Raw genomic sequence first — 14,888 nt, forward strand, 5'->3', positions numbered from 1 at the left:
CATCCAACCCCAATGAATGCAGGTAACTCCTAACAACGCATCACATTGAGAGGAAACTAATCCTTAAATTTTTGGAAATGGGTCTTAATTCTGTGCTTGCAAATTTTGTGTGCACACCTGTTTGTACAAATAAACTGCTTCTGCATATCTGCTAGTTAGATGTGCAGTTACCTGATTTGCATGCACAATGCCAGTGGTGGAAGTGCAAAATTAGAAGCCGGTCTAATGTTGGTGACCTCTAATTTGTTCATGTTTGTGCCCTCATTTGCAATTCTGGGCACAGTCATTTGCACCTGCAAAGCTCAAGTCCAGGTTAAAAGCCCCTTTAATCTTTGGCCCATAATGTTTAAATGTTAAAATCCACTGGACTAGGCCTTTTCTTTTCTGATCTGACCAAACAGTTGCCAACATTAACACACTGGAACCAATTGCCCTCTGAGAACACTTAGCAATTGAGACCTACACAGTTTAGTGTTACTCTTAAGACAAATTATAGCAGGCAGGCCAGGCTCCTATTATCTATTTACATTTTTATGTTACTTTAGTGCTGTATTGACAGCCTTGGAGATAGTCTACATTTATTCACAGAACAGGAGCAACGTAGGGAGCAACGTAGGGAGCGTCAGTGCATGCTTCTTCAGCACTTCTTCAACACTACTCTGGAGGGACAAGCAGTTAGTTCAGCTCCATGCCCTACTCATTCTCAGGGGACCATCCCAAGGGAACCAATTAATACCAGCTGTGATGTCGTTTTGGTGGTGTGGACCCTTGTCCATTGGGAACTGAACTGAGAACATAAACCCATTTCACACAGGCCTCTGAGGGTATGTCAACACTGCAGTGTAAGCCCAGGGTTAGTAGAACTCGAGTTAACAGACTCTGGGTTTGCTAAAATAGGACCGGAGGGTCTACGCTCATTTGTAATCCCAGGTTAGGAATTGTTGAACCTTGGATTTCATCCTGGGGCTCCAGCATCGGTACTGCGTTATCCAGGCTCACATTCACCCATATCCCAGACTTCCTAGTGCCCTCCTAAAATGTGGCCACTCTAGCCATTTGTTCATGGTGCTGTGTGGGAAAACTTGACTGTCCACAAAACTGGACTATCCAGAGGACAAAGAAAGTCGGCCTGTGGGATTGTGGGATACTTTTGGCACGAGTCCAGTGGAGCTACGTCACACTGCAAAGCAATAGGGCTTGAACCCTGGGTCCTGGCTTGACTCAAGTCAGACCCACCACCCCTGTGGGGGGGCTGGGACCTTGGGTCTGAGCCTGGGGTTAATGTGATTTGTATGTAGACAGAATTGGGGTTAGGCTTAAACCTGAGTTCGAACCCTGGGCTTATATTGCAGTGTAGACATACCTTGAATGTCCATGAGATGGTAACTTTTATTCACTTCTCCCCTGCACCAGATTTGAACCAGCAACCTAGAGTTACAAAGTAACATATCCTATTACAAATTCCCTGACCATCCAGCCTCCCAGAGGCTGGCATTTTTTATTTCTGCCATTAAGGACCTCTTCTTTACTGACTTATAGCAAAGGAGATCTTTCCTCTCAGCCCAGTAGCCTGATTTGCTTCAGAATACCCATCACAGGTACTGATGCTGCAAGTACTGTAAGACTTGTCCATTAGTGAACAAAAGGGCAAAAACTTATTTTGTAAACTTATTCTAAACAGAGTCAACCCTGCACCCGAAGTCCAGCGTAACCGGTACTGCCTATTACCCATTCACCCATTTCCAATGCAGGACTGTGATCAAGGAACAGATGATACTTACTGGAGGGCCAGGTTTTCCAGTAATGCCGGGGATACCTTGCTCTCCCTGGTAGCCCATAGGTCCTGGATGACCTGGAATCCCTTGCACACCAGAAGTCCCGTTCGGTCCTTGTATACCTTTAGGACCCAGCTCGCCTCTTTTTCCTGACTAAGGAGGAAGAGAAACCAAACAGCTTAAAACAGGAGACTCAGCGTATTGTTATTCTTCCATAGTATTTCTTAGTTACGCTTTTCTTCCGGCTTCCTTGTTTTCTCTCTTACTGACATAGTGGGTATGCTGACCATGTATGTTCCTCATCTCGAATTTATGGGTTTACATGCCTATCATGATTATTATGCATGTTTTAGTCCATATCCAGGCTATAGTTCAAACAGTGCTAGCAGCAACAGTATTCAAACCATTCTAGTGACGTAAACAGGCCACACAGTAGCAGATTTACAGCATGGTTCTCAGAAGAACACCATTCTGGGAAACCATGTCAGAACCAATAGCACTGATGCTCGCTTGCTTTCCACCGTAGCGTGGAGAGGGCCTTTGATTTCAAGCATGGAGACCTAACTGTTCCTGCCTTTTGGTATGTCACCATTATAGCCACAGCAGTTAATATCTTCTCGAGGGTGCTGCTTATCTTATCCTTCCCAGGACCAAATTTCTGTCTCATCAAGAGGGGTTGGGAAACACAAAGTGACGTGCTCAGAGTTTTGAATAAATTGTTTTCCACATTAGGCATTTTCAGCAATAATCAATGGCACAACTCCGGCGGTTAAAGTTAAGCCTGTGCTTAAGCGCATTGCTGGACGGGGCTCATTATACACTCCCCCATTCTGCATTACCGAGCTTTTACTCCAACAGACAGATGTGGGATTTACACACCGAACTTAGGTCGCCATCCTTGAAGACTGGCCCCAGAGCGTGCACGAAAAATCAACACTAAGGGTCATCTAATGGTTATATTAATGGACCAGAGCCCAGAGCCCAAAATAAAAGACAATGCCACCCTTGATACTGCATAACCCAATGAGATCAGAAGCTACACTGGGATGTGATAAGCACATTTGTTTCGTTAACATTTCTGTGACTCTCAGTCTGAAATGGATGACACTTACCTCTCCCTTTTGTCCCGGGGGGCCGAAAGGACCCTACAAAAAAAAAAAAGGGGGGGGGGGGAGTTTGATTTTATTCTTCTCTAAAGAACAAGAATCAGTTGCAAAGTAAACATCTAAAAGCAGATCATTAAGCTCTTGGAAGCAGGGACCACTACTGTGTACCATACCTAATGTAATGGGATTCCTGAGCAGGGTTTGTGGGTTCTACATCAATGCAAAGAACAATACTGCAAACGGGCACAGCCCACGGAAGCCAAAGGGCACTGACAGGAGGGAGGATAACCCCATTGGTATCTTTCAACTCGGGGGTTGGGACCGGAAATTGGGTCACCAGAATGTTTCAAAGGGTCACGGGGCAGCTCCTGTCCCACGGAGCTGGCTGGGCTCCCCTCCCGGGTCCCAGTGCCACTCAGATTTGGCCCAACTGTCATGACGACGGGAGTCTGAGTAGGCCAAATTTGAGTGAGTGGCACTGGAACCCCATGAGCCAGGTCACAACTCCACTCACACAACTGCAATGCCGAGAGCCAAGCGCAGCCAGCCCCACAGCAGGAGCCGCCACTGTGGGGTGAGTGCCAGGCAGGACTCTGGGGGGCAGGATCTGACTGAAACCACCCCAGCGCCTCCACCCCCAGGTCACGACAAGCCATAAACATTTACGAATGGACCCCGAGCCCAAAAAGGTTGAGAATCCCTGCAACCCCTGCAGCTCTGCAGAGCAGTGCTGGGTTCGTCTGCTCAGCAGTGCAATCCTCTGACTGCTGGAGGGTAGGGTGGAGGGGCTCAAGGTAAGGGATAAAAGAGGTTCCGGCATGGACTGCACTTGTAAGGAATAACAGATCGGTTTAGTTTGACTAGTAAAACTAGAGGATTCCTCACCTCTATAGACAGGGATTCATCATTAGACCCACATATGTCAGGGCTGAACGCAGCTCCCTGGCAGTGACAGCCTCCATTAAACCAAGGTGTGGAAAGCCTAAATACCCAAGAACAGAAGGGACTGTCGGCTTCTATGCACCTGATCTCCCTGAGGAGTAGAAATAATGAATGATGAATCCCTGGCTGTACACGTGAGAAATCCTCCTCTAGTTTGACTAGTCAAACTAAAACGGGCACAGTGCTGATGGTGAACGGGATACTTGGTTTGGTTTCACAGGGCACCGTTCTCTTTTCACAATCAATAGTGTAACTAGCCTTTGGAGCCCTCGTGTATTCAACGCTGGCAGGTTTTAATAGTCATTGGTTCATTAATCTCTGGGCTCTCATTGTTTGATATGTTAATTTTGTTTTGTTTAAATGATACCTACCAGTTCTCCTTTGTCACCTGGCAGGCCATCTGCTCCAGCAGTGCCCTGATAACAAGGCACAACAGTTAACACATGAGAACCTCACCAGTGAGTTTGCAATGGTTATTCACAAACATGTGCTACACTTTCCAAGTGGGATTTACTCTGTCAGGGCCCAGTCCTTTGAGCCCTGAGTGCCCTCAACTCCTACTGGGAGCAAAGAGGCTCCAGTGCCTTGTTGCTGTTGCAGTGGGAAAGTTTTCTGACTTTGGAAAATGGATATGGCAAAATTAAGGTACACTCCACAATAGCTGTTCCGCTGTTCTGAATGGCAACCCTGATAGCAGGCAGCCTTCTGCAAGAGCTAGGAGCCCTTTGCGTCCAACTCGCTGTGGCAAAAATTTAATTCTAGAGTGACTTGAGCAAGACCTGGCAAGTGCTGATGAGCACCAATGCAGCCAGAACAGGTGTCCACACTTAACACTCTTCAGTCCAGGAAGATAGTTCCGTGTTAAGTCTGTTCATTCCTTGTTTAAACCAGGATGTGACCCCAAAGCAGCTGGTTGTATTAATTCAGCTGGAATACATGGGCCTAAAGAGTTAAGGTGTTAACAAGACCCTGTTACAGTTTAACGGTAAAGGTTTGGGGTTTGGTATACAGAGACTTGGCATGGTTAGTAGCACAGCAAACCATTAAACATTATTTTAACCTTTTATTAAAGACACAGAAAAGAAGGAAAAACAATTAAAGCATTTGAAATGTAAAGTATTAAGTACGGCTTTCATTTTAACAATAGATATTAATTTATTCATTTTAGCTGGAGAGCGTTTTTAGATGGGAAAACCCCCCTTGTTTGACGGGTTTTTTAGATGCTATGAAAGATGGTATTAACTGGCCTTTTGGGGGGAAAGAGACGTTTGCTGAAACGGGCTGGAGCATTCATTGCTGCTGTTGTTAAAGTCTGATCCCATTTCCTAAGAAAACTAAACCAGACAGACAGACACACACACGAAAAGAGAAAAGAACGGCAAAGGTAGAAAATACAGCTTCCATTTCTGGTGTTTGACTTTCACTTGCAACCTCGCTGCTGGAAAAACAAAGGCCCAGCACACTGTTTTATTAGTCACTTTGAGATCTGGCAAACTTATACCAGCATTGAGCTGTTTAGGGCATTGATTTTAGTTGCCCCTTTCTGGTCACAGGCTTACAGGAGTGTTGCAAATTATGCAGTGTTGGCCAGCTACGCCAGACTTTCGTTAGACAAAAGGAAAAAGGAGAGGGATAGGAAAGAGGAGAAAAAGGCAGAGAAGGAAAAGGACACATGGGTGGGGAGGAAAGAGAGAAAAAGAAAGTCTCAAATCCCATGTGGTATTTGGGATTTAGCTGGAGCTGGTGGAAGTGGCAGTGTTGTTTGGGTTCCGGTTTTTGGCCTAGTTTGGTCAAGACAACTTTTAGGATTGGGATGAAGAAGGTCCAGGGTTCCAGGAGATGGGGGGGTGGCAGCCAGGTTGGTGAAGCTCACTCTAGTAGCCAATTTTTCTCCCCAAATTCTCTTTCTTGAAAGACCCTAAAAGGGAGTGATGGGTGGAATAGTCCATTCCCTCATTATTTTGTCCACTAATTAGGCCTAATTTCTGACACACCAATTGTGGTTCATTGATTTTTGGTCTCACATTGTCCAATTTTCCAAGCATGATTTCAACACAATCCTGGAGGCCTTTTTGTTTGGACTAATTCAGTCTCTCTGTGCTTTTGTACCTTTTCCCATCAACATCTGTTATTAGGTTATTGTAACACCTTATGAACTTACATCCACTTTTCACAGTTAAGCTCACAATTTGGGTAAATTTGTAGGTCCAATTATCACAGCAAGCCTCTGAAATAAATTGCATGCAAGAGAACTATTCATAAGTCCTTACTTAAAATAAAATCTAAACTTCAACAGTCACAAACTTGGGGTCTACCCAAAATCAGGCCAGGGTGTTTCCAGTGATGTTTGAAACCAGGTGGCTAATTATTAAGTCGCAGCTTTATTTCAGAGTTGGACTCATACGAGGACAAAAGTCTCCCAAGAGCCATTCAGTGAATAGCCCTGTATGGTCATGTTAAGCTACAATATATAATCCCTTTTCCTTTAAACCAACAGATGGCGCTTGTTATTCAGGTAGGAATAGAAACAATATATACAGAGCTACCCGTTGGTATGTGCAGGGTTTACACGTTTCAGATGCCACTCTGAATGGCACGACAACATGGCTAGGGTATTGCACACAGTTACAGCCGATGATAAACATCATTGTGCTGATGGTACAGATTGGGACTAGATGTCTTTTTCAGATTTAGGCTTCACAGACCCTATTGAACTTACATTGATCCTGCCCTTAGAAAGCAACAAAAGGAGGCTAGGAGGCATACTTGCAATTGATAAACTGTTGTTGGGAGTGCATTCCATTTTCTGCAGAGATAAACCACATTCCTCCACTGGTCTAAGTTATATATTTCAAGGAAGGTCATCAGTTGAAGCAATCCAAACATGAAAGTTTAGAAGCAAAAGTTTATTAAGGGCTAAATGTTCCTAGTCCCTAAATAGTTAATCATTGGAGGCTTCAGGGGGGCTACCCACGTGAGTGGTCAAGCAAACCCTGCTTGACCACTCACGTGGGTAACCCCCCTGAAGATTATAGGCTGACTTTTGTGAGTTAGGTGAGCAAGATTTGGCCCCAAGCAGTTTACTTGCCACGTACTGTGACTGGAAGACTGAGCGTGGCATTCCAAGATACCTTTACTAAAATAAAATACATTGAGCACACACAAAAATGAATCAGAAGAAAAATGTGTTGGCTGTGTCCGCTGCATAACCTGTTCATTTTAATTGGGAGGAAAGTTGGTAATGCTGTTGAATAGCTGTGATCAAGCTACAGTTAAATCATATTAGTTGAATAAAATGGGGAAATAACCAGAAAAGGAAAGACCAACCCTTGGCTCACCTGGTTACCTTTGGGACCAGAAACTCCACCAGAACCCTGTAACAAGAAAAAAGGGGAATGAGCAGGGAACTGTTCTTTTCCCATGCATTCCTAGCACAGTCAGACGCTCACTGGCACAGTGAGGGGTGGGAAAACAAATCCTGTAATTGCCAGCTAAGACAAAGAGGCTAGACAGGGATCAGAACTCATTTGTATTTCTTAGAATCAACAAGAGGTTTTAGCGTTCAGTTTGTTTTGCAGCAATATTCTGCGGTCACTGTGGTTCACATTTCTTTCTTGACAGTTACAGTATACATAAGCCACAAGATGACAGGTCACAATTTCCTTCTCTGAAGTGACTCTCTCACCTCATCTCCTCCATAACACATTCAACCTGCCAGCCATTAAAAATAACTCAGTGTTTGAGGGCCCCTCCCCACCTGCCTTCCGTTCATTCTCTGTGGCCGCTAACAGTAAATTGTGGTCATTGTAAGGGTTTTTGTTATGGGATACTCTGTTCATACTGTCAAGTATCAGAGGGGTAGCTGTGTTAGTCTGGATCTGTAAAAAGCAACAAAGAGTCCTGTGGCACCTTATAGACTAACAGACGTGGGTGAACATGCATCCGACGAAGTGGGTATTCACCCACGAAAGCTCATGCTCCAATACGTCTGTTAGTCTATAAGGTGCCACAGGACTCTTTGTTGCTCTGTTCATACTGTCCTTGTTAATTCACTGAACAAAACTAAAATGCCATGTGGATTTAATTCTGTCCATTTACATCAGACTCACCTTCCTCGCTCACCCCTGGGTAAGGTTCCTTTCCCTCCCTTCCCCCAGGCATGTAAAATATTCTTAGATTTTTTATCATCATGGCATAGAGCAGGAGAGTGGATTTTTGTGCCAGGACTAATGAATGTTCTTAACAATTTTGCAAGGTCTCTATTACTACGTCAATTTTCACAAGGGTTTAGGGTTAGCTGTTCCTGACTTCGGCATCCACAGAGAAGCATGACTTGGGAACTTGCCGGTAAGGGACCCACCTTGTCTGGTATCCTGTTTTAAGTGGCAGGGTCAGATGTCCATAGGAGTAAAAGGTGAACCAAACAGCTGTAATTTATAAACCTAGGGGTAATTTAGCCAGTCTGAAGAAACATTCCAAGAACAACCATGCCTCTTTAGCATTCAGACGGAGAATGAAGCAATACATTTGGAGCCCTGGCCTGTGACTTTGGATCCATCTAACACAGCCGGGAACTAATTCAAGTTCTGAGGACCTTGGTCTTTTCTGCAATGCACTGTCGGATGGGTTCAATTATTGTAGTCTTAGAACAGCAGTTTTATGGCACATTCATCAATTTGGCAATTGGGAAAAGTGATTTTTTTCATAGCTGGTTCTAGAAACGTCCAGCAGAACTACGTGATAGAACAAACACATAGAATTAGCGGGTGTCATTTCATTAAAGTCAAGCCCTGAAGATCAATTAAAAAACTGAACGTTCTATTAAAAAGTTTCCCTATTAAAATAATTCAGAGGTAACAAGCCAGAAGGTAGAAATGAATCTGGGTATTTATAACTTTTTTTTTTTTAAATGAATCAGTGGCAAATGCAATATTATTCCCCAAACCCTGTGACTGGGCCGCTCTTTTTTTTTTAAACAGTTACTTGTTCTCTGTTCACTCATTTTTAACAGGGCCATAGTTTTAAAGGGATGTGTCATCTCCAAAAATACATTTTTCATTGTGGCGATTCTTGTTTCTACAGTACCCCTGCTGTTGTAGCGTCCAGACTCAGAGCCCCGTGTGACCGAGAAGCATAAATCTCAACACAAGATTCATCCAGGTCTAACACAGAGGCCCATTGTGAAATGCCTGGTGCCCAGGGGTGATTACTTACACAGAGACTTTACCTACAAGCTGAAGTGAAGGAAGCCATGGAACACACGGCTACTGTTCTCCCGCAGGCCGTGGATAACTGACATTCATTTTTGATCTGCTGGCTTCTTTTCAACAAGAATAATTCTATTTAAAGCCAACCGCCGAATTTATTTTGAAGTTCTGGCCTTGCGGGGCCCAGGTATGTTTCCGTTTGTAAAGAAAAAAGAAAAGATTTTTTTAAAAAAAGTCCTAATTAAATATTCTAAATAACTAAAATGCAGCTCTCCTGTGAGCATGGAGATCTTGCTCTTGGATGAAATCTGCATATAGAGCAGGTATAGTAAACCCTGTGTCCATTGCAACAAATAGTCCAATCTGGCTGGGATAGGATCTGGAAAATCTTGTTGAAATAAACTATTCAGTCTAGACATAATGGGGCTTCTAGGAATGGAGATGCAGCACTGGAAATGCTGATTAGCTCATGAGTCCCCTCCCCTTTCCAGCTCTAACGCCTAGGATTCAGGGTTGGTTGGGTGTTTTTTAACAATAGATCAGTAAAAGCCTGATTTGTCACAATCATCCTGGTGAGGCTGACATCAGGATGCATAAAGGAATGATTCAGTTTATTAATCAGTTGAACCTATATATTGAGACATAAGAACTTGGCCTATCCAGGTGGCTCTTTTATCTTAGGTCTGATCTACACTGGGGAGGAGGGGAAATCGATCTAAGCTATGCAACTTCAGTTACGTGAATAACGTAGCTGAAGTCGACGTACTTAGATCTACTCACTGCGGTGTCTTCACTGCGGTGAGTCAACTGCTGATGCTCCCCCGTCAACTCCGCATGCGTCTGGAGGAGTACCGGAGTCGACGGGAGAGCGCTCGGCAGTCAATTTATCGCATAGACGCGATAAATCGACCCCTGCTGGATCGATCTCTGCCCGTCGATCCAGCGGGTAATGTAGACAAGCCCCAAGATACTTATATGGCCCCCCATCCCATAGTACATGTGCCACACAATTTTTAATTTATCCTTATGAGGCAGGACAGTGCTATTATCCCCATTTTACAGAAGGGGAATGAGGCACAGAGAGGGTAAGGGACTTGCCCAAGGTCACACGCAGTCTGCGGTGGAGCAGGGAATTGAATCCAGGTTCTGAAGCGTTAGACCTTCTTATTCTCTTATTTATATGAGCTGAATGGTATCGTGTGTTTGATTTTCAGCTACAAAGCCCCTAACTTCGCAGTCGAAGTTTTGCACTTGCAATGAACTGCAATTGCAAATGGTAAAATGTAGCCATCCAATGACATTTTACCCTTGCAAGCCAGCAAGTTAGGTATCTAACCGCTACTGCTTGCACTTGCAATTTGTTGCCGGCCCAGTTATTTATCCATATAAAACTGAATGTTCAAAATTAGAGGTAAGATTCAAAATGAGGCTCTGAAAATTGGAAGGGGCTGTGTTCCATCATCGGTCTGGCAGGGAGCACAAGCTAGTGCAGTTCTGCTGGGTTTACTTTATTGTCACTACCATCATCCGATTTATGGGCAATAGTTGTACCTTCGAAAGATCTGGGGAAAAGCCTGATGAGCAAACAGATTGCTTTGTTGCATAATCGACAATTAGGGAAAAAAGTAGTAAGTGCTAGTACATTAAACCGAGCAGGGACAGGCAGACATTGCTGACAGAGACCCCAATGGTGGGAAATCTGTCATATAGGAAAGTTCTCCTCACGGTCAGAGGGTCCCTTTAAAGGGCCAGGCCATCGCTCTAAGTGGAGGGAACGGGCCGGTGGGGGGGGCAGGGAGGTAAAGTGAGGGCTGCTCTCATTCAGGCCATCCGCTCAGGAGCAAACAAGAAAAAGGTCAAAATCGGAACAAAACTTTTCAAATGACTTGAACCAAAATGGTTTCCAGATTTTTGGTTCATGAACATTTTCAAGATTTTGACTTTTCACCATGATTTGGAATGGGGACATGGTGTGAGACCCCAGAAGTTTTTTGCAGGACGGCAAAAACCTTTCCTGCCCAGCTCTACTTACCCTGTCACCAAATTCACCACGAATCCCCGTAGGACCGGGGAGTCCAGGTTCCCCACTGGCACCTTTGCGGCCCTATAGGGAAAACAAAGGAAAGATGAGAGTCCTTGCACCTGTTAACATCTCAAGAGTTCACCAGTCTCAGTATCAATTTCCTGAACAAAGTCATTCATTCCAGATTCCCTTTTTCCTTCTTTACTCTCCCGAGTCCCAACCGCTATCCCTGTCCTTCCTCTCCTTCCAGACCCCAGTACGCTCTTCTCCTTCCTCGTGTCCTTGCTTGCTGGCCCCTTCCCCTCTGACGCCATTGACTGGGGGAAGGCATTTTAAAATATATGGAGATATACCTATCTCATAGAACTGGAAGGGACCCTGAAAGGTCATTGAGTCCAGTCCCCTGCCTTCACTAGCAGGGACCAAGTATTGATTTTGCCTCAGATGCCTAAGTGGCCCCCTCAAGGATTGAACTCACAACCCTGGGTTTAGCAGGTCAATGCTCAAACCACTGAGCTATCCCTCCCCCATTTGAGGTACTCCAGCCCAATCTCTTGCAAATCATCAATGGCATTAGCCTAGGTTGCTTAGTGACCACAATAAGGGCATCTGGGTGCACCAACAGAACCAAATTTGGGAGTCAGGAAGCAACGGAGCTTCAGTACGACGCGTCGCCATGGGCCCCGGATGATAGAGCCCTTACTGCTGTGTGTGGTCAGTACACTGAGAACTGTATGAAAACCTGCCGATCTTTTAATTCAAAGCAGCTTCATAAAAACACCCATGTAAGGCTGGCCTGATGGCTTCTTGATGACATTTGCAGAGCCGTGTGAAAGGTTTGAGTCCGAGGTCTCCCTGACAACCGAGGCTGGGTGGGCTGCAGATAAGGGAGCGCTTGATGATGCTCCAGAGTGGGTTGTCTGGACAATTCAGGTGTTTTGCTGCTCAGGCTCCGTGCGGAATCCTAGGTCGGGTCTACGCTTGGAAGGCTTTGCCGACACAGCTATACCATTGTACTATAGCAGCAAAGCACTCCGACTGGGGAATGCAGCTTACAGAGGCAAAACTGCACTTTGGCCAGCATGGCTATCCAGCCCCACCCAGAGTGAAGTAAGTTATACTGGCAAAAGCACAGTTCTGCCGGTATAACTGTGTCTCCACTTGGGGCTTTTTCTGGTACAGCTCTGTTGATCTGGGACCCCAGCTCATCACCAACATTACTCTGCTGGGACAAGTTTGTAGTGTGGACCTGGCCCTAGCCACTTTTTGCCAGGAGAGGGGAAAGTAGCTGCAATCTTGGGAGTGCGGGTCACGGGATTAAAGGAGGGGTCCCCAGGACTAGCACAGGGGACACTCAAGACAAGTGGGTTGGGAATATCCCGGTGAAGAAGGATATAAAATGATCAGATCTAAAAGACTTCCTCTGCTTTTGTGAAACAAAGACAGTGTTTGTTCTTGCAGTGGATATAGTAGCATTTTGGCTACTACTCTTCCCTTGCTCCCCCTTTCACTGTGTGATATTAAAGAAAGTTCTGATTAATTGAAATCCAGGTCCTCCAATAATTTGTCACTATCACCCAAGCTTCTTTGCCAGAAGTTTGCATGGACACCAAACGATTATAACCTGGTGGGTACTAAATTACCCAAATTTCTAGCTTACTGACCTGAAAGCCTCTTACACCTGGGGCTCCCAATGGGCCTTGAAGACCAATTGCGCCCTGAGAAAGAGAAGAATAAGCATCATTAAGAAAAATCATTCACAACCAATTGAGTCATGAACACAATTGAATTGCCTTCGTTGTAACAACAAAAAGCAGGCAGTCCTGCGGTATAGAAGCCTTCCTAATTGCCATGCTGATGGATGGCCATTATAAGGCAACTCGCTGTTTACTGAACTTTATTCCTATGATTACCATTAACAATAACGATTATTTCTGTTTTACTCAATGCTTCGATTCCTTTGGTTCTTATGACTGCAAGGGCCTAAGTGACCCTGGCTAGAGACAGGCACAGTGGGACACATGCTGTGCAAACTTCTCTTAGACACACAGCCCTGAGAATATGTCAGGTCAGACCTGCCACTCCAGTTCTGAATGGATACAGTTAATCGGCCTGATTCAGCAAGGGAGTGAAGCAGGTGTCTAATTTTAAGCACATGATTAATCCCACTGAAGTCAATGGGTGCTTCCTGACCGTGACCCGCTAAATGGTGCTTTTGTGACGGATACACCTGATCATCCTCTTGAGATTTCCGGGTTAATATGGGGCAGACTGTCAAATAAGTGGCCAAGGCTTTTTACACCCTAACAGGATCTTTCTGAGATATCATTCTAAGTTGCAGGAACTGAAAACACAAGACAATCCCTTTGCACCTTTTCCAATTCACAGATCATTTTGTTCTTAGTAGGTTGACACATATGCCTGCTGGGAAGAGGTTTTCGGGGGGAGGGGGAGGAACGGTAGATGGAGTGCCAAGCAACTCTAGTACTAACTATATATCACATATTTAATTGCATACAGGTTAAGCTAATTAATTCACTGAACCGTTTTCCAACTCTTACTGAACTGTCAGATAAAGTTAGGAAGAAAACTGGTAATTAAAGGAACAGACTGTGGGGGCTGGCAAATTGAAAACCTGGGGCCTGATTTCCAGACGAGTTGAGCGTCCACCACTACAAATGAAGCAAATAGGAGCTGCAAGCGTGCAGCCCCTCTAGAAGTCAGGAACTTGGGCGTCCAGCCTGCCCCCTTGAAATACACATATGCATGATACCGTGCATGCCTTGGGACAGTCAAAACAGGCAATCAGATCCATTGCAGTTTGTGCAGGCGCATTTTGCACCAGCAACTTAGGTCAGGCGTTCTGAAAATGCAGCCTTTTGTGTTTTCTGTTATTCCAGCTAAAAACATTTCTGATAGAAATGTGACAGCTGCGTACAAGAGGCTACGCTGTATTCTACTGAGAAAATAAAACACACAAATGATGTTGGGTCAAATTTTGAAAGTGACTCAATGACTTAGGAGCCTAAGACTAAACAATATCACTTTTGAAAATGGGATTTAGGCACCAAGGTCACTGGGTACAACTTTCTCAAGACCTAAGTCATTTAGGAGCCAAAATCCCATTGTAAAATTAAGGGGACTTATGTGCTTCTGAAGATTTTACCCCTTGTTTGCAGCTTTGGAAATATACAGAGAACGTGTTATATTCGTGGTCAAAACCCAGCATGTTTTTTGCCCCAGGCACATATGATATTATACAAGTCACGATTGCACACTAGTGTTAAATCAATACAAACTTAATTGACGTCACAGGCACTCTGGAGTAAAGCCACTGTCAGGGAGATCAAAGTCAGACCTTAGTTCAGTGAAGTCCCTTTAAGGGTATGAGCAGTTCCATCTCAGTAGGCTATGTAAAAACGGCACCATTTTATTCAGTAAGATCCGAAGTCAATGGGACTCACGTGCTTAGGGTGACCATATGTCCCGTTTTGGCCGGGACAGTCCCTTTTTTAAGGCCCGTCCCAGCCGTCCCCACTTTTTTCCCCAAAAGGAGACATTTGTCCCGTTTGCTCTTGCTGACTTGATCAATTGGCAAGAGCAAATAGGACAAATGCCCACTGTTGTCAAAAAAGTGGGGTGCGGTACAGAGGGGGCAATTGGAGATGCCAGTCCCCCATGTGGGGGCGGGGGGGCAGGGTTGGATGTGGGGGGGAAAGCAGCATTCCAGCATGCTCCTCCTACCCAGGTTTCCAGCGATCAGGCTTCCAGAGACCAGGCAACAGCCTCCTGGGTTCCAGCAACTGGCAACAGCATGCGGGGGGGGGGGGGGGGG

The 14,888-nt window shown here is 45.0% G+C and overlaps 1 protein-coding gene across 1 annotated transcript in view; it reads right to left on the reverse strand.

Moving 5' to 3' along the window:
- Positions 1 to 14,888, reverse strand: part of COL9A3 (collagen type IX alpha 3 chain) — a 70,931-nt gene that overhangs the window by 6,815 nt on the left and 49,228 nt on the right. The window contains exons 23-28 of the mRNA XM_034787738.1: positions 12,718 to 12,771; positions 11,063 to 11,134; positions 7,162 to 7,197; positions 4,195 to 4,239; positions 2,888 to 2,920; positions 1,782 to 1,928 (exon numbers count right to left, since the gene is read on the reverse strand). Of these exons, the coding sequence (XP_034643629.1) occupies positions 1,782 to 1,928; positions 2,888 to 2,920; positions 4,195 to 4,239; positions 7,162 to 7,197; positions 11,063 to 11,134; positions 12,718 to 12,771 (387 nt within the window). The remainder of the gene's footprint in view (positions 1 to 1,781; positions 1,929 to 2,887; positions 2,921 to 4,194; positions 4,240 to 7,161; positions 7,198 to 11,062; positions 11,135 to 12,717; positions 12,772 to 14,888) is intronic.

The sequence above is a fragment of the Trachemys scripta genome, chromosome 12 (assembly GCF_013100865.1).
Source record: "Trachemys scripta elegans isolate TJP31775 chromosome 12, CAS_Tse_1.0, whole genome shotgun sequence".
In the NCBI taxonomy this organism is placed as follows: domain Eukaryota; kingdom Metazoa; phylum Chordata; order Testudines; family Emydidae; genus Trachemys; species Trachemys scripta.